Genomic DNA, 22,776 nt, shown 5'->3' on the forward strand with positions numbered 1-22,776 from the left:
CCAGAGGACTCGGAGAAAAATCCACACTACCACAGAGAGGGAGAGAGAGACACCGCAAACTCGGGGTGGGGATCGAACCCACGACCTCCTGTACGTCAGGCGAGGTAGTTAACATCTCCTAGCCACACATACATAGATGCACCAATCTCACCCCTCTTAATCACACTGTGTTAACTGCACGTAATTAACAACAGTGCTGCTTGTGTGGTTGTTTGTGACCGTTTGTGTGAATGATTTTGTGTGTGCATTGTCCGTGTGGTTGTGTGTGTGGTTAACTGTGTGGCTGTGTGATTGACTGTGTAGTTGACTGTGTGGTTGACTGTGTGTGGCTGTGTGTGGCTGTGTGGTTGACTGTGTGGTTGACTGTGTGTGGCTGTGTGGTTGACTGTGTGTGGTTGTGTGTGGCTGTGTGGTTGATTATGTGGCTGTGTGGCTGACTGTGTGTAGCTGTGTGGTTGACTCTGGTTGTGTGGTTGACTGTGTGTGGCTGTGTGGCTGACTGTGTGTGGCTGTGTGGTTGACTGTGTGGCTGTGTGGTTGACTCTGTGTGGCTGTGTGGTTGATTGTGTGTGGCTGTGTGGTTGACTCTGTGGCTGTGTGGTCGACTCTGGCTGTGTGGTTGACTCTGGCTGTGTGGTTGACTCTGTGGCTGTGTGGTTGACTGTGTGTGGCTGTGTGGTTGACTGTGTGTGGCTGTGTGGTTGACTCTGTGTGGCTCTGTGGTTGACTGTGTGTGGCTGTGTGGTTGACTGTGTGTGGCTGTGTGGTCGACTCTGTGGCTGTGTGGTCGACTCTGGCTGTGTGGTTGACTCTGGCTGTGTGGTTGACTGTGTGTGGCTGTGTGGTTGACTGTGTGTCGCTGTGTGGTTGACTGTGTGTGGCTGTGTGGTTGACTGTGTGTGGTTGTGTGGTCGACTGTGGTTGTGTGTGGCTGCGTAGTTGATTCTGTGGCTGTGTGGTTGGCTGTGTGTGGCTGTGTGGTTGGCTGTGTGTGGCTGTGTGGTTGACTGTGTGGTTGTGTGGTCGACTGTGTTTGGCTGTGTGGTTGGCTGTGTGTGGTTGTGTGGTTGGCTGTGTTTGGTTGTGTGGTTGACTGTGTGTGGCTGTGTGGTTGACTGTGTGTGGTTGTGTGTGGCCGTGTGGTTGACTGTGTGTGAGCTGTGTGGTCGACTCTGGTTGTGTGGTTGTGCGTGGCCGTGTGTGTGTGTGGCGATCACCACGCACCAGCTGGTAGTAGCTGAGGTGGGGCCCGTCCTCGGCGTACATGAACCACCAGGCGGCCGCCCCCACTGTAGCGCAGCCCACATAGCCTGGTGCACGGGGGAGACATTCGAGTCGGATGACGAGAAGGGAGACACAGGGAGGAGGAGGAGGAGGAGGAGGGAGACACGGGGAGGACGAGGAGGAGGGAGACACGGGGAGGACGAGGAGGAGGGAGACACGGGGAGGACGAGGAGGAGGCAGACACGGGGAGGACGAGGAGGAGGGAGACACGGGGAGGACGAGGAGGAGGGAGACACGGGGAGGACGAGGAGGAGGGAGACAGGGAGGACGAGGAGGAGGGAGACACGGGGAGGACGAGGAGGAGAGAGACACGCGGAGGACGAGGAGGAAGGAGACACGAGGAGGACGAGGGAGACAGTGGAGGAGTAGGAGGAGGGAGACACGGGGAGGACGAGGAGGAGGGAGACACGGGGAGTCTCGACAACGCGCAGCAAAACCCACCACCGCTCAGGCCCTGTCACAGGGACACCAATGACGGACCACCCCCTCTGGACCTCTCCCACGACCCGACGGCCCACGGACGCCCTCACCTCCGATGGCCATGTATCTGAAGAAGAGCCAGCCGCTGATGAGGCCCTCCTTGGGGCTGCGAGGAGGCTTGTTCATGATGTCCAGGTCGGGGGGGTTGAAACCGAGGGCGGTGGCCGGGAGGCCGTCCGTCACCAGGTTCACCCACAGCAGCTGCACGGGGATCAGGGCCTCGGGAAAGCCCAGGGCGGCCGTCAGGAAGATGCTGAAGTGGTGCGGGTGGAGGACAGGCAGGGGGAGAAGGGAAAGAGATCGTGACTAGAACTCGGACGTATAGAAGCACGGAGTTGCGGGTTGCGGGTTGGGGGCATGGTGAGGACATCTGAGATATGGAGACAGGGGATATGAGAGAGATCTGGATATGCAGGAGGGATATGGCGAGGATGTGAAGACAGGACGTAAGGGATAGATATGGGAAGGTACATGTGGATGCTAAGAGGGCACTGAGAACGTGGGGCACGAGGAGACGAGGTCACGGGGACAAGGAGGGAAAGTGGGGCATGAGGACACAGGGACACACAGAGCCGCGGACAGAGATAGCCAGGGAAAATTATTACACAACAGGGGAGACAGAGAGAGAGACGGGCACACCGAGACAGCTAGGGGCACAGAAAGAGACGTGGATACAGGGACACAGGAAGACAGAGAGACATCCCAGGGACACGGGGAAACGGAGAGACGCGGAGACAGGAAGATAGAGATGGGGGGGGGGGGGGGGGGGGTGGGCACACCGAGAGATGTCCCAGGGACACGGGGAGACGGAGAGACAGAGAGAGACGCAGACACGGGGGATGTTTAGGGGGGGGGGGGGGGGGGGAGAGACGGGCGCATTCGTCAGTGGGCTCCTCACCACACCACCTCGCCCACGTTGGAGGAGATGAGGTAGCGGATGAACTGCTTCATGTTGTTGTAGATGGCGCGGCCCTCCTCGACGGCGGACACGATGGAGGCGAAGTTGTCATCGGCGAGCACCATCTCGGACGCCGACTTGGCCACGGCCGTGCCGGAGCCCATGGCGATGCCGATCTCGGCCTTCTTGAGCGCTGGGGCGTCGTTCACGCCGTCGCCCGTCTGACGGGGGGCGGGAGACGCGACACATGGGGAGAAGCGGCTGGCACGATCGCCGCTGCCACCACCGGCAGCAGCAGTACCTCCACCACCACCACTATCATCATCACCAATACCACTGCCACCACAATCATCATCGCAGCCATTACCGCCACCGTCACTACAAGCAGCTTCACAATCACCGCCGCCAGCGGCGGCGCCTCCACTACCGCCACCATCATCAGCCCTGGCACTAAAATCATCATCGCAGCCATTACCGCCACCGTCACTACAAGCAGCCTCACAATCACCGCCGCCAGCGGCGGTAACCCCACTACCGCCGCCATCATTATTCATACCACTGCCACCACAATCATCATCATCGCAGCCATTACCGCCACCACCACTGCAAAAGCAGCCTCACAATCACCACCGTCGTTAGCACCACCACCACCAGCACCACCAGCTCAACAATCAACACCACCGCCCCCGCCGCCCCCGCCCCCGCCCCACCGGTACGTCACGCTCACCATGGCGGTGATCTCGTCGTATCCCTGCAGGTACTCCACGATCTTCGACTTGTGCGAGGGCTCGACACGGGCGAAGCAGCGCGCGCGCATGGTGGCAGGTCCCTTGTCCGAGCTGGGCAGGTCGTCAAACTCGCGACCCGTGTACGCCTTCCCTTCCACGTCCTCGTCCTCCGTGAAGATGCCGATGCGACGGCAGATGGCCACCGCTGTGCCCTGCGCGTGGTCGCGGCGTGTGAGGGACGAGAGGGAGGGGAGAGAGAGAAAAACAAAACGCGGGACCCGTCACGGGAAGAAGAGGAATGTCTCTTGGTGAATCCGTCATCGCCCTCGAGGCAAGCGAGGGCACCACGGCGTTGAGATGTTAACTACTTCGCCTGCGATACAGGAGGTCGCGGGTTATCGAAACCGATTGTGACACCTGAATATTTGGAGTTAACGCCGGTTCCTCCGGTTTTTCCATCCACATTTTTGAAATCAACATTCGTTACTATTATAAATGTCCACGTGATAAGCCACTTCGTTGAGCTATCATTTGTGGCCAGGTCACTTCTGAAAAACAGCTATATAGCTCACTGGGCCTTAGCTGGTATAATAAAACAGATACACATATATAGTTTTAAATAGTTTAGAGTACTCGTCACGCGACAGACACAAAATATTAGATGTGCAATGACCCCCTCGGAGAAGATTTCCCAAGAGAGCCACCTCACTCGCTAAGAGGACCATTCTGGCACAGCTGGGTTATGGTGGCGAAGCGCACTGCGCCAGGAACCTCGCAGGCTGAATTGGATTGCTGCTGACGGCCACCATCAGTGGCATATATATATACTTTATCTATAAACCGGTCCTGGGAATCCCCCTAGGTCGATTCAGCCTCAAACGTGTACCCGGCACGGTGCGTAAACAACAGCACCGGGGAGACAGAGGCGGCCCTAGTTCGCCGTGCAGCCTTTTCGTAAGGTGCTCACTAACAGCACTTGGCTCAACAGGCTAGTCAGGCAATACGGGGGATCTTTGTCTTTTGTGTGCCCATGCACTCGCTCGTATGTGTGTGTGTGTGCCGGTGTAACGTGTGAGCGCGTGTGCACGCACGCACCTTGTTGTCGCCGGTGATCATGATGACCCTGATGCCGGCCTCCCTGCACAGTATGATGGAGCCCATGACCTCCTTGCGAGGAGGGTCCAGCATTCCCACGCAGCCCACGAACGTCAGGTCCGCCTGCGGCAGGAAAGAGGCCGATCGTTTCACATGTTAGGCATCCAACCGGCTCGCACGCTCTTGTGCCGCGTGAATACCGCTCTATGCGGGGTGGGGTATGTCCACGTACGTACGTACGTCCGTCGACCTTTCTTTTGACGCCGTACGTAACCAATGGTGCTAAATCAGAGGTGCGGCATTGGGCGCTAAGGACAACACGATAACTAAATGGGGCGCCTCGAAAGCGAGGCGTTAAATGCCTCGCCTGGTATGCAGGAGGATTCGTGGGTTCAATCCATAACCCTGAACGCCTGTATATTTGGAGTTTGGATGTCTGTCTCTCTCTCTCTTCTCCCCCCGTGGTCACGTGGATTTACCTCCACATTTAGAATCAACGTGTGTTTAGAGAGTTTGGCTGCTGTACATTTCCAAGTGATGAGGCACTTCAGGTCGCTTCTGAAAAAGAGCCATATAGCTCAGTGGAACCTTACTTGGTTAAATAGAAAAATATATAGTTTAACTATAGGGACCGTCCATAAATGACGTCACGCGATTTTGGAAGATGTTTTGCTATCCCCCCCCCCCCTTTCGTCACACGACGTCATAAAAAGTCAGACCCCCCCCCCCAAAAAAAATATGACCCCCCCCCAAAAAAATAAAACATGCTTCAAATCGCTTTAAACTATTGTCATTGTAGTGCGTATTTAATGTGGCGCTGCACTCTGATGTTGTAGGAGAAAAACATTTATTAAAAAGTCTATTTAATTAAGTAGAACGTGTTGTCTATATTTATTTAAAGTTGCGCATTTTGATTCGACGTCACATTTCTCAACCCCCCCCCCCCCTCATCACACATCGTCACAAATTTCTGACCCCCCCCCTCCCCCCCCGCTAGGCGCGTGACGTCATTTATGGACTGCCCCTTACGGTGATGGTGGTTGTCATTGGAGATGTTTCGAAAGGTTATAGTTATGATGATGGTGGTGGTGGTCGTTGTAGCTATTGTAGTTATTGTCCCCGGCTTAGTGCACGGGGCAGTCCCTCGGGTTACGAACCCAATTAGCTCCCGAGGCCCGTCCGTGCGTATTCTTTTTGAGTTTAAACGCGCGCGGGCGAACCTCATAGTTGCCGAACTTGGTGGAGTCCTCCAGAACCATGTCCTCCTTGCGCGGCGGGGTGTCGCGCGTCGCCAGCGCCAGGCAGCGCAGCGTGTCGCGGCCCGTGCCGTACTCGCGGATCGTCGACATGATCCGGTCCTTCACGCCGGGCGTCATGGGCACCTTGGTGGTGCCCACGCGCACGTGGGTGCAGCGGTCCATCACGCCCTCGGGGGCGCCCTGCGCGTGCGTGCCGTGGGGGGGGGAGGAGGAGGAAGGGGGACGGAGAGGAGGAGCAAAGGAGGAAGGAGGGGGGAGTGGAGGGGGGGGGGGTAGAAAGGAGGAGGGGGAGTGGGAAGAAGAGGGAGAGAAGGAAGGAGAGGGTGGGGGGAGGACGAGGGGGGGGGGGGTGACAGAGGTACGACCAGTATAAGGATAGGCTCAGAATTGAGGATGAGCCATAATCCTGCTTTGCCAGAAGATGATACAGTAAGAAATGTGGACTCCACCTGTTCTGTCTGTATGGGATATAGCGTCGCCCCCCCTCGCACGCGTGTGTTTTCTCCGGACACTTTAAATCATCATAAAGGATGAAGGAACAAGGCGAAGAGTTGGCGTTAGGGGTTGGGGTCAGGGTTAAGCCTCCAAATCGATGGGATAAATATCGATCAAAGGCGGGGGGGGGGGGGGGGGCAGAATCTGTCATCCGCTTGTGTGGGCGAGTGGGCTTGGACCGGGAGACGATGCTAGAACGTGTGTGATGAGTGCGGCCTTATGATCACGATGTATTCGTGTGGATCGCGCGCGTGCGTGCGTGCGCGTGCGTGGGTCCGTGCTGACCTTTACGAAGAGCTTGGGCCCCACGGCGGAGCGCGTGGGCTTGGTGGGGACGCAGTAGACCGACATGGACTTTCGGTCGCGCGAGAACTCCAGCGTGAACTCCTTGCGCATGAGTTGCTTGATGACCTGGGGGCGGGGGGTGGGCGCGAGGCGGTGGAGGGTGGCGGGGGGGGTGAAGTGGGGGGCGGGGTGGAGGGGCAGAGCGGAGGAGGGCGGGGGGAGAGAGGGGGCTCGGTTAGCTACGTATAGTGCTGAAATAAGTTCAATATTAAAAAGTTTTTTTATTTAGCGTCAGTACAAATATGCGTTTACGCCATCTAACCCCCCCCCCAAAAAAATATATAACGTTATCACGGACACTATTGGTTGCGAAAGCCTCCGTGTTAAAGCGTAACATCCATACAGACCCCCTGTCGTTCATTCGTTCAGCTCGTTCATCCGTTCACTTTGGATCCCACGTTCATTTTTTCTCAGTCGGTTGCTCGCCCGGTGGCTCATCCATTCGCTCACGCGTTCACTCAAAGCAATCTGTGCGGACCGGCACCGATCGTCGATTTACCTGCTCACCCGTCGGTGCGTTCGTATTACCGTTCGCTGGCTCGTTCAATTAATTGACTTCACAAGTTCACTCTTTGAGACGTCGCTTAATCCCTTTGTTCGTTCACTGGTGCATTTGCGAGGACGTCCGCATCGGTGGCTGAGCGGAGCGAGCGAGCGAGCCGGGGTGTGGGTGAGGCTCACGTTATTGCAGGCGTTGGCACGCTCCACTTTGGTGAGCCGGTTCACGTCGGTGTCGAACACGTTCATCTTCTCCACGAGGCACGTGAGCGCCGTCTCCGTCGCCTCCCCCACCTTCTCGAAGATTCCCTTGGCCTGAGAACATCACGCCGCCGCAAACCGTCATCACCCCCACCACCATCACCAAAGCGTCCACTTGTTCCACCTCCACTTCCGTCGACTCCTGCCTCCCCCCCCCCCCCGTGTCTCCCCGTGTCCCCCTTTATGAGTCCCCGTGTCTCACCGTGTTCTCTGTATTTCTCCGCATCTGCCCATCTGTTCTTGTGTCTCCACGTGTCTCCCCGTGTCCCCTCGTACACCCCCTGTGCCCCCCACCCCCGTGTCTCCCTGTGTCCCCTCGTGCATCCCCTGTGCCCCCCCCGTGTCTCCCTGTGTCACCTCGTGCACCCCCTGTACCCCCCACCCCGTGTCTCCCCGCATGCCTCCCGTGTCCACCCGTGTCTCCCCCTGCGTCTCCGCGTGTCTCTCCGTACCCCTCCGTGTCTCCCCGCGTGTCCCCATCACGCTTTGTATTCCCGCATGCGTCTCGTGCCTTGAACGTGTCACTCGATGGGTACCCGTGTCTCTGTGTGTCTCTCTTAAGTCTCGCCCATCTCCCCCATGCCTCGTTGTCCCTGTGTCCCCCCCCCCCCCCCCCCGTGCATGTTCCCCGTGTCCCCAGCGTCTCCTCGCCTCGTTGAAGTCCAGGGAGGAGTCGTTGCAGAGCGCGCAGATGGTCGCCAGCTCCACCAGGCCGTCGTACTGTCCTGTGCGCACTTTGCTCTCGTTCTTGTACCTGCGGGGTCACAAGGTCACTCGCTCATGGGGCCGCTCGGGCACCGGGAGCCATCTGTGCGTGAAGGCCGATGGGCGCGTGGGTGCAAAGAAGTCGTGGGGCCTCAAGGTTGTGGGGGTCATGGCGGAATGAGGTCAGGAGGGTAGCCAGTGGGTAATGAGGCGACGTGCAGATCGTGAATGCATGGAGTGGTGTGCGTGGTGTGTGGATGGTTGTGAGTGAGTTGTATGATGGTGTGTACGGTGTGCGTGCTGTGTGGATGGTTGTGAGTGAGTTGTATGATGGTGTGTACGGTGTGTGTGGTGTGTGGATGGTTGTGAGTGAGTTGTATGATGGTGTGTACGGTGTGTGTGGTGTGTGGATGGTTGTGAGTGAGTTGTATGATGGTGTGTACGGTGTGTGTAGTGTATGCGCGCGGGGTGTATGTGGGGGGTGTGTGGTGTGTCTCTGTGTGTCGTGGGGTGTATGTGGGGTGTGTGTGGTGTGTCTCTGTGTGTCGTGGGGTGTATATGGGGGGTGTGTGGTGTGTCTCTGTGTGTCGTGGGGTGTATATGGGGGTGAGTGGTGTGTCTCTGTGTGTCGTGGGGTGTATGTAGGGGGTGCGTGGTGTGTCTCTGTGTGTCGTTGGGTATATGCGGGGTGTGTGTGGTGTGTCTCTGTGTGTCGTGGGGTGTATGTAGGGGGTGCGTGGTGTGTCTCTGTGTGTCGTGGGGTATATGTGGGGTGTGTGTGGTGTGTCTCTGTGTACCGTGGGGTGTATGTGGGGGTGTGTGGTGTGTCTCTGTGTGCCGTGGGGTGTGAGGCGTACACATCTCCTTCTGGCGCGTATGTGGACCCCGTGATGTGGAACTCGGCCAGGGAGCACGAGTCTCCTTCAACCTTGTCCAGCACGAACATCTACAGCATCACCACCATCGACATCATCAACAACACAGCCATTACGAACATCACCATGATCATCACCAACATCACGATCATCGCCAACATCATCAACACCACGATCATCACCAACATCATCAACTCCACCACCGCAGACATCATCGCCTCCTTCATCTCTACCAACACCTTGACCACCACCTTCATCTCATCACCACCGCCTCCACATGCTCCCCAAATAAAACAAAAACGAAAGATTACCCCGTGTAGCCTGTTGGGGCAAGTTATGTTTTTTGGCGAGCAGCTGTGAAGGATCGCACGGCTCACGAGGCGTGGGGGGGGGGATGTCAACCCCAAGCCTGGTTTACCTTCCCCCCCCCCAGCGGCGACATATCATACACACTGCACCAGGTGCTGTCCTCGTTTAAAGTCGAGCCGATCCAGGGGATGCCCGGGACCGGTTCAAATATTCGCCACAGTTCTTATTGGTCGTGATCGGGAATGGAACTCGGGTCGCCGGGATCATAGCGCAGCGCGCTTAATACTTCCCCCGCCCCCCCCCGCACACACACAACAACAACCGCCGTTCGCCACTAAGTGGTGGTGACGTCACAATGGCGCTTGTGCCAGGCTAGGTGCACATTGAGGCCACGTCAAGTGTGGAAGGGCTCGCTGCTGGCAGCAAGTCACGGGACAGACCAGTAGCCAGGTGCCACCATCCATGGGTTGACTGACCGAGACGAGTGGCAGATACTGCTGTGAAAATATCTCACGCACTCCTCTCTCTTCCCTATTAAAGAGAGACGAAGATCCCCCCCCCCATACATCGCAAACATCGCGGCCGGCAAGGTGGGGGTGGGGGGAGCGGGGCAAGCAACCGTTAGCGAGACGCAACAGGCCGTGCCGTGCGCTCCGCTCACCCTGCACACGCTCATCTGGTTGGTGGTGAGCGTGCCGGTCTTGTCGGAGCAGATGACCGAGGTGCAGCCGAGCGTCTCGACGGAGGGCAGGCTGCGCACGATGGCGTTCTTCTTGGCCATGCGGCGCGTGCCCAGCGCCAGGCACGTGGTGATGACGGCGGGGAGGCCCTCGGGGATGGCGGCCACGGCCAGTGCCACGGCGATCTTGAAGTAGTAGACGGCGCCGCGGATCCACGAGCCGCCGTGCACGGGGTCGTTGAAGTGGCCGATGTTGATGAGCCACACGGCGATGCAGATCAGAGTGATGACCTGGGGGGGGGGGGGGGCGGGGGTGGGGAGAGAGCGCGCACGATGTTGTCAGCTGATGGAGGAGGAGGACAGAGGGGACAACGGTTAGGAGGAGGAGGACAGAGGAGACAATGGAGGACAGAGGGGAACAATGGAGGAGGACAGAGGGGAACAATGGAGGACAGAGAGGACAATGGAGGACAGAGGGGACAATGGAGGAGGACAGAGAGGACAATGGAGGAGGACAGAGGGGACAATGGAGGAGGACAGAGGGGAACAATGGAGGACAGAGAGGACAATGGAGGACAAAGGGGACAATGGAGGAGGACAGTGGGGACAATGGAGGAGGACAGAGGGGAACAATGGAGGACAGAGAGGACAATGGAGGACAGAGGGGACAATGGAGGAGGACAGAGGGGAACAATGGAGGACAGAGAGGACAATGGAGGACAGAGGGGACAATGGAGGAGGACAGAGGGGACAATGGAGGACAGAGGGGACAATGGAGGAGGACAGAGGGGACAATAGAGGAGGACAGAGGGGACAATGGAGGAGGACAGAGGGGACAATGGAGGACAGAGGGGACAATGGAGGAGGACAGACGGGATAATGGAGGACAGAGGGGACAATGGAGGGGCACAGACGGGACAATGGAGGAGCACAGAGGGGACAATGGAGGAGGACAGACGGGACAATGGAGGAGCACAGAGGGGACAATGGAGGACAGAGGGGACAATGGAGGAGCACAGAGGGGACAATGGAGGAGGACAGACGGGACAATGGACCATTGATGGTCATGTTGCTGGCGGTGACCACGGTGGTCGCGAACACGTGGAGGTGTTCGTGGTGGCGACGGTGACGATGGTCGTGTTGCTGGCGGCGACCACGGAGTGTCACACTGCTGCTCCTGCTGGTGGCGGCGGGTGAAGGAGGCCACGGTGGGGGAGGGGAGAGCGAGGGGGAGAGGGTGGTGAGTAAGTCACCTTGGAGAGCTGCTCCCCGAACTCATCGAGCTTCTGCTGCAGAGGAGTCTTCTCCTGCTCGGTGGCCGCCATCTGGTCGCGGATCTTGCCTATCTCGGTATTCACGCCGGTCGCCACCACCACGCCGATGGCCTTGCCGGCCGCGATGTTCGTACCCTGTGGGGTGTGTGTGTGGGGGGGGGGTGTTGGGGTCAAACGACGACGAGGTCAAGCTCAGTCGTGGCGCAACACTTTAGCACACTGGACGTGCGAGCCCGAAGGTTGTGCGATTCCACCTCCGGTGCGGATATGCGAGCGTGGGGAGTTTTAACGTGATGTTTTTTCTGCTTGTTTGTTTGATAAGTAAATTGCAGCCAAATTTAGATTGAAAGCTTTCGTGACCGCAAGGATTCATCTTCTTTGGTTCTTTCGGTAAAGTCACGTAGAATGAGAATAAAATAGTAAATTAATAAAGTAAAATAACGCAATAAAATTATCACGACGTTGTACAGTATATTTTTTCAAGTAGTGGTATCCCAAACTTTCGCAGCAGCTTAAATTCCCTATTCACACCATCAATATGTAAACTCCCCCTCCCCCCCTCGCCGACCTGCACATGTTCACCCCCTCGACACCGTTCAATCATGCTAAGTCCGCCAATTAAATGCTAATTTGTTATGCTAATTCCTTTGTCAAGGCGCTCTGTTTCTTCTCACACAGCTTAAAGGTCGCGGTCTGAGCTTGGCTGTGTTCGCTCCAGCGCTGTCCTCCAGACAGTCTCGTCCCTTCACCTGATGAAGGCCGCTTGTGTTGTGGCCGAAACGTCGTGAGAATATTGTGTTATTTTATTTTACTAATTTATTATGTTATTCTCATTCTACGTGACTTTACCGAAAAAACCAAAGAAAATTGCAGCCAGTCGTCAGGACGCCCCGCTTGTTCGTTGGCGGTGGTGTCGTTGTGAATGGCAATGGGCCCCTAGGTGCGAGGGAGTTCAGACGAAACTTTTTTTTTTATTTTACCAGGTGATGCCTTCTGATCTGTACAGCTCTTTTTTTTCAGAAGCGACCTGGGCCGCAAATGATGGCTCAAACAAAGCGGCTTGTCGTCGTGTGGAAATTCACAGCGCATTTCCAAATGTGGAAGGGGAAAAAATCGGAGGACCCGGAGAAAAATCCACGCGACCACGAAGAGAGAGAGAGACATCGCAAATTCCAACTAAACAGGCGCCAGGGTCGGGATAGAAACGCACGACCTCCTGCACACCAGGCGAGGTAGTTAACATCTCACCACCGCGGCGCCCCAAAGTATGCGTTTAAGAGTGTTTGGCTGCTACAAATTGTCCACGCGATAAGCCACCTTCGTTTAACTATGGTGTGCGATAGCCAGGCCGCGTCCGAAAAAGACCTCTACGTAGCTCAGTGGGGGCCTTGCCTGGTAAAATTCGAATGAAACCCCCCCCCCCCGCATAAAGTGCGGCCAAACAACCCCGGGGGACGACGGGGCGTTGTTCATCGAGCGGCGCGGAGACTCACGGAGAAGAGCATGTTCTTCTTGTCCTGGTTGACAGCGCGGGGGTCCGGCACGGGCTCCGTGTGCTTGATCACGGACACCGACTCTCCTGCAGTCGCGCGGGTGACAACGGGGCCAGAGCGAGTGGGGAGCGGCGGCGCAGTGGTTAGCAGCTGCAGTGCACCGCTACCGAACCCGGCAAAAATCCCCGATTCGATACCCGATCACAACCAATTACGTGCAGTGGCGAAGCATCTGAACTGGGTCTGGGCCACCACCTCTAAGTGGGCTGAGCCTTAAATGAGTACTCAGTGCGGTGTGTCTTAAACGTCGGCATTGGGAAGATGCAGGGCGTGGTTCTGGCCATCCACCCTCTCGCTAACAGCACTTTGCTCCAACAGTCTTGGGGGGTGGTCTTTGTATTATGAACAGTGGTTATTGGACTGCATGTATCAAGCTGGCGACTCGGTAGGCGAGTAATTGTGCGTGCATACGCGCTTGGTGATGGAGTCGGTCAGTTGGTGATGGAGGTGGTGATGCAGGCGGTTGGTTATGGAGTTGGAGTGTGCACGTGCGCGCGCGTGCGAGAGTGTTGTCGCTGGCTGACTGGCGGCCTTCATAGGTGCTCGCTGACAGCACCTGTCCTCCCCCCCCCACCCACCAAACAGTCTGTTGAGGGCCATACGGGGGATATTTGTCTTTGTTTTTTTTTAAATCTTGGCTCACTGTGGGGCGATGGCGGTGTTGAGTTGGTTGGTGAGCGGTGGGTGAGCGAACTCCCGTACCGGTGAGGATGGACTGGTCGACGCGCAGCGTGGTGGACTTGATCTCCGAGAGGCGGATGTCAGCCGGGACCTTGTCTCCAACTGCGGTTGGGGGGGGGGGAAGAAGCGGCAGCAGCAGCAGCAAGGCAGAGATTATTAGTGGTCACGCTCCTGGTGGAGTGTTATGCTGCTGCTGGTGCCCGCCGCTCGTGTCGAAGGGCCTGTTTGAGGTGGCGTTACCGACGGAGTAGCATTGAAGGTGGTTGGTGATGGAGTTGGTGAGGTGCTGATGGAGGTGCTGATGGAGGTGGTGTTCGAGGCGGTTGGTGATGGAGTCGCTGAGGTGGTTATGGAGGTGGTTGGTGATAGAGTTGGTGAGGTGGTTATGGAGATAATTGTAGAGGTGGTTGGTGATGGAGTTGGTAAAGTGGTTATGGAGGTGGTGATGGAGGTGGTTGGTTATGGAGTTGGTGAGTTGGTGATGGAGGTGGTGATGGAGGTGGTTGGTGATGCAGTTGCTGGGATGGTGATGGAGCTGGTGATGGAGGTGGTGTTCGAGACGGTTGGTGATGGAGTTGGTGAGGTGGTGATGGAGGTGGTGATGGAGGTGGTTGGTGATGGAGTTGCTGAGGTGGTGATGGAGGTGGTGTTCGAGACGGTTGGTGATGGAGTTGGTGAGGTGGTGATGGAGGTGGTGATGGAGGTGGTTGGTGATGGAGTTGGTGAGGTGGTTATGGAGGTGGTGATGGAGGTGGTTGGTGATGGAGTTGGTGAGGTGGTGATGGAGGTGGTGATGGAGGTGGTTGGTGATGGAGTTGGTGAGGTGGTGATGGAGGTGGTGATGGAGGTGGTTGGTGATGCAGTTGCTGGGATGGTGATGGAGCTGGTGATGGAGGTGGTGTTCGAGACAGTTGGTGATGGAGTTGCTGAGGTGGTGATGGAGGTGGTGACGTTGGGCTGTGCGTGCCACGCGTGTCTCCCTACCGGCCACCTCCACCAGGTCCCCGGGCACGAGTTCGCGCGCCTTGATTCTCTGCACGGCCTGGCGGTCCTGCCTGTACACCTTGGCGATCTCGGGCTCGTATTCCTTCAGCGCCTCGATGGCGCTCTCCGCATTGCGCTCCTGGCAGCGCGCAGGGCCACGTGCAGCACAGCATTACACACAGTACACACACAGTACACAGTACACACACACAGCACACAGTACACAGTACACACAGTACACACGCAGTAGACACAGTACACACACACACAGCATACACACAGTACACACGCAGCACACAGTACACACACACAGTACACACACACAGCACACACGCAGCACACAGTACACACACAGTACACACACACAGTACACACGCAGCACACACGCAGCACACAGTACACACACAGCACACACACACAGTACACACACACACACAACACACACAGTACACACACACAGTACACAGTACACACACAGTACACACACACAGTACACACGCAGCACACACGCAGCACACAGTACAAACACAGAACACACACACAGTACACACACACACAAAACACACACAGTACACACACACAGTACACACAGTACACACACAGTACACACACGCAGCACACACGCAGCACACAGTACACACACATCATTACACAAAGTACACACGCAGCACACAGTACACACACACACAGTACACACAGTACACACGCAGCACACACGCAGTACACACGCAGCGCACAGTACACACACACAGTACACACGCAGTACACACGCAGCACACAGTACACACAGTACACACGCAGAACACAATACACACACAATACACACACAGTACACACAGTACACACGCAGTACACACGCAATACACACGCAGCACACAGTACACACATACACAGTACACACAGTACACACGCAGAGCACAATACACACACAATACACACACACAGTACACACACACAGTACACACACAGTACACACGCAGCACACACGCAGCACACAGTACACACACAATACACACACACAGTACACACGTAGCACACACGCAGCACACAGTACACACACAGTACACACACACAGTACACACACAGTACACACACAGTTAACACACACAGTACACACAGTATACACACAGTATACACACACAGTACACGCACAGTACACACAGTACACACACAGCACACACACACAGTACACACACAAACACAGTACACACAGTACACACACAGCACACACACACAGTATACACACAGTATACACACACAGTACACGCACAGTACACACAGTACACACACAGCACACACACACAGTACACACACAAACACAGTACACACAGTACACACACAGCACACACACACAGTATACACACAGTACACACACAGTATACAGCACACACAGTACACACACACACAGTATACAGCACACACACAGTACACACACACAGTATACAGCACACACACAGCATTACACACAGTATATACACACACAGTACACACACACAATATACAGAACACACACAGTGTACACACACACACACAGTCCACACAGTACACACAGAACACACACACAGTACACACACACAGTACACACACAGTATACACACACAGAACACACACAGTACACACATAAACACAGTATACACACAGTACACACACACACAGTACACACACACAGTATACAGCACACACACAGTACACACACACACAGTATACAGCACACACAGTACACACAGTACACACACAGTATACAGCACACACACACAGTACACACTCACAGTACACAAACACAGTATACAGCACACACACAGTACACACACACAGTATACAGCACACACACAGTACACACACACAGTATACAGCACACACAGTACACACAGTACACACACAGTATACAGCACACACACAGTATACAGTACACACACAGTACACACATAAACACAGTATACACACAGTATACACACAGTACACACACAGTATACACGCACACAGCATTACACACAGTACGCACGCAGCACAGTACACACACAGAGAACACACACACAGTATAAACACAAACAGTACACACACAGAACACACACACAGTATACACACAAACAGTATACACACAGTATACAGCACACACATAGCATTACACACAGTATATACACAGTATATATACACACAGTATACACATAGTACACACACACAGTATACACACACACACAGTACACGCACACAGTATACAGCACGCACACACACACAGCACACACACAGTATACAGCACACACACACAGTACACACATAAACACAGTACACACACAGTATATCTACACACAGTACACACACAGCACACGCGCAGTACGGCATTACACACAGCACACACACAGTACACACACAGTATACAGCACACACGCACAGCATTACACACAGTACGCACGCAGCACACACGCAGTACACGCACACACAGTACACACACAGCACACACACACAGTATACAGCACACAGTACACACACACAGTATACAGCACACACGCACAGCATTACACACAGTACGCATGCAGCACACACGCAGTACACGCACACACAGTACACACACGCAGTATGCACACACAGCACACACACAGTATACAGCACACACAGCACACACAGTACACACGCACACAGCATTACACACAGTATGCACGCAGCACACACGCAGTACACACAGTACACACGCAGCACACACGCAGTACACACACAGTACACACACAGTGCATACAAGTATACACAGCACACAGCATACCCAGTACACACACAGCGCTCGCACACACAGCACACGCAGTACACACACAGCGCACACACAGTAGTACACACAGTACACACACAGCACACGCAGTATACAAACACACACCCCCAGCACACGTAGTCCACACGCAGCACGAACGGAGTATACACACAGCACACAACGTACACCCAGCACAGCATTACACCCATCATTACACACAAAGTGCACATCACTCTATACAGGTGTGTGTGTACAGGTGTGTGTGTGTACAGGTGTGTGTGTGTGTGTACAGGTGTGTGTGTGTACAGGTGTGTGTGTACAAGTGTGTGTGTGTACAGGTGTTTGTGTACAGGTGTGTGTGTGTGTACAGGTGTGTGTGTACAGGTGTGTGTGTACAGGTGTGTGTGTGTACAGGTGTGTGTGTCTACATGTGTGTGTACAGGTGTGTGTACAGGTGTGTGTGTACAGGTGTGTGTGTGTACAGGTGTGTGTGTACAGGTGTGTGTGTACAGGTGTGTGTGTACAGGTGTGTGTGTACATTGTGTGTGTGTCTACATGTGTGTGTACAGGTGTGTGTGTGTGTGTACAGGTGTGTGTGTACAGGTGTGGCAAAACAACCCCCTACCTCCTCGCGGTGCCGGACGGGCAACTCTGTCGTGGACAGCGCTGTGGGGGGAGATCCAATTTTGATTGGCTCCTCCCCTCATGGCATATGTGTCCACCACAGGGGCTAAACGGGGGCTCTGGACGGGTGCGAGGGGCTGGTAACCCCTCCACCTTCAATTAATTACCACGAAACTACGAATGAAATATGTAACAACTAAGCTTGTGCCGGAGGCCCCGGGGGGCCAGGCGTCTATGACGTCTCCTGGCCAAACCCCAATTGGCGGAGCCAGGAGATTGAATACCTACCCTCGGGGCTACTCCAGAAACAACGAAAAGCCACTACGGTTGGCCACGTGGAATGTTCGAACGCTCACTGCAGAGGAGAGGCTGCCACTCCTCTGTCGGGAGCTGGACCGGTACCGCCTGGATCTATGCGGCATTCAGGAGGTCCGGTGGACCGGCTCTGGCTCCTGCCACCATGAGGGGTGGACAGTCCTCTACTCGGGGCAGCAGACTGCCAAACAACAGGGTGTGGGTCTTCTTTTGAACAAAAGAATGAAGGGGGCGTGGGAGCGTGGCGGTGAGGTGTGGGAAGCTGTAAGCCCCAGGCTACTTTGGGCTCGCCTTCCCATCAACCGGAGGCGAGGAATGGTGGTCGTGGTTACTTATGCCCCCACCGAAGATGAACATCCGTGGAGGGATGCAGGCAAAGCCGATGAGTCAGATGCCTTCTATGACCTCCTGTCACAGGTGCTGGCTAAAGTGGCCCCTCGGGATAGAGTCATCATGTTGGGTGACTTCAATGCCCGAGTTGGTCATGATACTGGCACCTGGTCTGGAGTGATTGGAGGGCATGGGCCAGATCAGCTCAATAACAACGGTAGGAGGCTGCTAGATTTTTGTGCAGCCCATGGGCTTGTAATTACCAACACGCTGTTCCGGCATTGGCGCATCCACACAACATCATGGATGCATGCCGGGTCCAAGCAAGAACATCTGCTGGACTACATAGTGACGGACCAGCGAATGCGAGCCCATGTCCTTGACACCAGGACCTACCGTGGAGCTGATCTGCCCTCTGACCATCGACTAGTCATCTGTAAGATGCGCCTGCCATTCTTCCACTCCGGTGGTGGGTGTACACCCAGGACCCCATTCCAACCTAAAGTGGCCTGGTCTCAGTTATCTGATGAAAGTTGCAAGCGAGAATTTCATCATCGCTTGCGGCTGGGATTGGCATCGTCCCCGACTCCTCCTGATGTCGAGGGTAAATGGGCGAGGTTTAGGACTGTGACTCATGCAGCTGCAATGGCTGCTTTGGGTACGCGGTCCAGACCTCCCCAGACACCCTGGATGACAGAGGAGTTGTTCAGGATGGTTGAGAAAAAGCGACAGGCCCACTGTCATCGGCTACAGAATCCCACGTCAGAGAATGAGGAGGCTTACCGCAGCCTTCGCTCGGAGGTTCGGAGAGCCGTGAGGCGCTGCAAGGATGGGTGGTGGTCGCGGGTTGCTGAGGAGATGGAGTCTGCCTCAGTGGCCCGTGATCACAAATCTCTATTTAACTCCATCAAAAAAGTAACCTGCAGCGCCACACCTATTACCATCATTAGGGGAAAAAACGGTGATCCAATTTCCGACCCCCAGGAACAGGTTCGCAGATTTGCTGAGCATTTCTGTGAGGTCCTGGGGGAGGGAAAATCCCTCAGCCAGGAAAACATCGCGGCACAAAGTGAGGATGACCCTGCTGAGGCTGCGGTGCCTCAAATATTGGATGAAGTCACCCCCTGTGAGTGGCTGGCTGAGGTGCCATCTGCTGAGGAAGTATTGAAGGCGATCCGGAGTCTGAGACCAGGAAAGGCAGCGGGCAGAGATGATCTCCCAAGCGAAATGCTGAGGGAGGGTGGCGTTTGTGCACAGACTGCCCTATATGACATCATAACAACAGTCTGGACCACTGGACGGGTTCCGCAGGATTGGAAGGATGCCCTGGTGGTCCCCCTTTTTAAGAAGGGGGACCGCACAGACTGTAACAACTACAGGGGCATCTCACTCTTCAGTGTGCCGGGAAAGGTCCTGGCAAGGATTATTCAGCATCGCCTTGCCAGGCACGCTGAGGAGAGGCTTGCGGAGCCCCAATGCGGTTTCAGGAAAGGGCGGTCCTGCACAGATGCCATATTTTCTGTCCGTCTGCTACAGCAGAGGTGTAGGGAATTCCAAATAACATTTAGGCTGGCCTGCCTACGATCCATCCTGGGTTTAACCAGACTGGATTGTGTGAGGAGCTCACAAATCCTTGAAAGATCTGGGCAGGGTCCCATCGGTGAGCTCCTCCGGCAGGCAAGGCTGCGATGGCTGGGTCATGTAGCCCGCATGCCCAGCCACCGCATGCCGAAACAGCTTTTGTTTGGCCGGATTGAGGGGGCTAAGCGGGCGCGACACGGGCTAGAGAAGAGATGGAGTGATGTGGTACAGGAGGACGTGGAGCTGAGTGGACTTGCCGATGACTGGTACCAGCGGTGTCAAGATCGGCCTCTGTGGAGGAGGCTCGTGAAGGATGCTACTGGGCAGTTGGAGGCAGTCGCCCTCCAACAACAACGGAGGGCGGAGGAGCGACGCTCACAACAGCGAGCGGAGCGCCGGGTGGCTAAAGCACAGCAGGTTGGCACAGTAGGGGGCACAGGTGGTGCATCAGCCAGTCATCTCAGTCAGTCGACCCGTGGCACCTGGGTCTGCCCCGTGACCTCCTGCCAGCGGGCGTTCGACACTTCACGTGGCCTCAGGGTGCACATAGCCTGGCACAAGCGTCGTGGTGACGTCACCGCCACTTAGTGGCGAATGGCGGTTGTTGTTGTTGTTGTTGTGTACAGGTGTGTGTGTACAGGTGTGTGTGTGTGTACAGGTGTGTGTGTACAGGTGTGTGTGTACATGTGTGCGTGTGTATACAGGTGTGTGTGTACAGGTGTGTGTGTACAGGTGTGTGTGTGTGTACAGGTGTGTGTGTACAGGTGTGTGTGTACAGGTGTGTGTGTACAGGTGTGTGTGTGTGTGTACAGGTGTTTGTGTGTGTGTGTGTACAGGTGTGTGTGTACAGGTGTGTGTGTGTACAGGTGTGTGTGTGTGTGTACAGGTGTGTGTGTGTGTGTACAGGTGTGTGTGTGTGTTTGTACCTGCCACACGCCCACGATGGCGTTGGCGATGAGGATGAGCAGGATGACGAACGGCTCCACGAATGCGGTGACCGTCTCCTCGCCCTCCTCGAACCACGCGAGCACCTGGCGGACACCACCACAGGGTCAGGGTCACGGGGTCAGGGTCAGGGTTCCTGGGAGTATATTATTCATTGGGTCAGGGTCACTATCATGGTGATTGCGTTAGGGTCAGTGGGTCTTGTGTCAGAGCCCCTGGATCAATCTAGTGTAATCAGCGGTCACTTGGTCAGGGTCACTATCATTGTTATTGGGTCAGGGTCAATGTCATTGTTATTGGGTCAGGGTCAATGTCATTGCTGAGTCATGGTCGTTGTTGTTGGGTCAGGGTCAATGTCATTGTTTTTGGGTCAGGGTCAATGTCATTGCTGGGTCATGGTCGTTGTTATTGGGTCAGGGTCAATGTCATTGTTTGTGGGTCAGGTTCAATGTCATTGCTGTGTCATGGTCGTTGTTATTGGGTCAGGGTCAATGTCATTGTTTTTGGGTCAGGGTCAATGTCATTGCCGCGTCAGGGTCATTGTGATTGGGTCAAGATCAATGTCATTGTTATTGGGTCAGGGTCACTATCATTGTTATTGGGTCAGGGTCAATGTCATTGTTATTGGGTCAGGGTCAATGTCATTGCTGAGTCATGGTCGTTGTTATTGGGTCAGGGTCAATGTCATTGTTTTTGGGTCAGGGTCAATGTCATTGCTGGGTCATGGTCGTTGTTATTGGGTCAGGGTCAATGTCATTGTTTGTGGGTCAGGGTCAATGTCATTGCTGTGTCATGGTCGTTGTTATTGGGTCAGGGTCAATGTCATTGTTTTTGGGTCAGGGTCGATGTCATTGCCGGGTCAGGGTCATTGTGATTGGGTCAAGGTCAATGTCATTGTTATTGAGTCAGGGTCACTATCATTGTTATTGGGTCAGGGTCAATGTCATTGTTATTGGGTCAGGGTCAATGTCATTGCTGGGTCAGGGTCGTTGTTATTGGGTCAGGGCCAATGTCATTGTTTTTGGGTCAGGGTCATTGTCATTGCCGGGTCAGGGTCATTGTTATTGGGTCAGGGTCAATGTCATTGTTGGGTCAGGGTCGTTGTTATTGCGTCAGGGCCAATGTCATTGTTATTGGGTCAGGGCCAATGTCATTGCTGGGTCATGGTCATTGTTATTGGGTCAGGGTCAATGTCATTGTTTTTGGGTCAGGGTCAATGTCGTTATTGGGTCAGGGGCAATGTCATTGTTGTTGGGTCAGGGGCAATGTCATTGTTGGGTCAGGGTCGTTGTTATTGGGTCAGGGTCAATGTCATTGTTATTGGGTCAGGGTAAATGTCATTACTGGGTCATGGTCGTTGTTATTTGGTCAGGGTCAATGTCATTGTTTTTGGGTCAGGGTCAATGTCATTGTTAGGTCAAGGTCGTTGTTATTGGGTCAGGGTCAATATCATTGTTATTGGGTCAGGGTCAATGTCATTGCTGGGTCATGGTCGTTCTTATTGGGTCAGGATCAATGTCATTGTTTTTGGGTCAGGGTCAATGTCGTTATTGGGTCAGGGGCAATGTCATTGTTATTGGGTCAGGGTAAATGTCATTACTGGGTCATGGTCGTTGTTATTGGGTCAGGGTCAATGTAATTGTTTTTGGGTCAGGGTCAATGTCATTGTTAGGTCAGGGTCGTTGTTATTGGGTCAGGGTCAATGTCATTGTTATTGGGTCAGGGTCAATGTCATTGCTGGGTCATGGTCGTTATTGGGTCAGGGTCAATATCATTGTTTTTGGGTCATGGTCAATTTCATTGTTTTTGGGTCGTGTTCAATGTAATTGCCGGGTCAGGGT

General features: G+C 54.8%; 1 protein-coding gene across 2 annotated transcripts in view; it reads right to left on the reverse strand.

The window, feature by feature from the left end:
- ATP2A2 (ATPase sarcoplasmic/endoplasmic reticulum Ca2+ transporting 2) overlaps window positions 1-22,776 on the reverse strand; it is a 39,755-nt gene that overhangs the window by 10,209 nt on the left and 6,770 nt on the right. For both annotated transcript variants that reach the window (XM_076061133.1, XM_076061136.1), the window contains exons 4-19: window positions 20,917-21,021; window positions 14,404-14,542; window positions 13,441-13,521; window positions 12,679-12,764; window positions 11,165-11,320; window positions 9,894-10,202; window positions 8,906-8,994; window positions 7,995-8,097; window positions 7,266-7,397; window positions 6,525-6,650; window positions 5,706-5,924; window positions 4,486-4,608; window positions 3,390-3,602; window positions 2,663-2,883; window positions 1,815-2,017; window positions 1,225-1,310 (exon numbers count right to left, since the gene is read on the reverse strand). In XM_076061133.1, coding sequence (XP_075917248.1) covers window positions 1,225-1,310; window positions 1,815-2,017; window positions 2,663-2,883; window positions 3,390-3,602; window positions 4,486-4,608; window positions 5,706-5,924; window positions 6,525-6,650; window positions 7,266-7,397; window positions 7,995-8,097; window positions 8,906-8,994; window positions 9,894-10,202; window positions 11,165-11,320; window positions 12,679-12,764; window positions 13,441-13,521; window positions 14,404-14,542; window positions 20,917-21,021 — 2,391 coding nt within the window. The remainder of the gene's footprint in view (window positions 1-1,224; window positions 1,311-1,814; window positions 2,018-2,662; window positions 2,884-3,389; window positions 3,603-4,485; window positions 4,609-5,705; window positions 5,925-6,524; window positions 6,651-7,265; window positions 7,398-7,994; window positions 8,098-8,905; window positions 8,995-9,893; window positions 10,203-11,164; window positions 11,321-12,678; window positions 12,765-13,440; window positions 13,522-14,403; window positions 14,543-20,916; window positions 21,022-22,776) is intronic.

The sequence above is a fragment of the Petromyzon marinus genome, chromosome 1 (genome assembly GCF_048934315.1).
Source record: "Petromyzon marinus isolate PM22_M1 ecotype Great Lakes invasive population chromosome 1, UKy_Petmar_22M1.pri1.0, whole genome shotgun sequence".
Taxonomy (NCBI): Eukaryota; Metazoa; Chordata; class Hyperoartia; order Petromyzontiformes; family Petromyzontidae; genus Petromyzon; species Petromyzon marinus.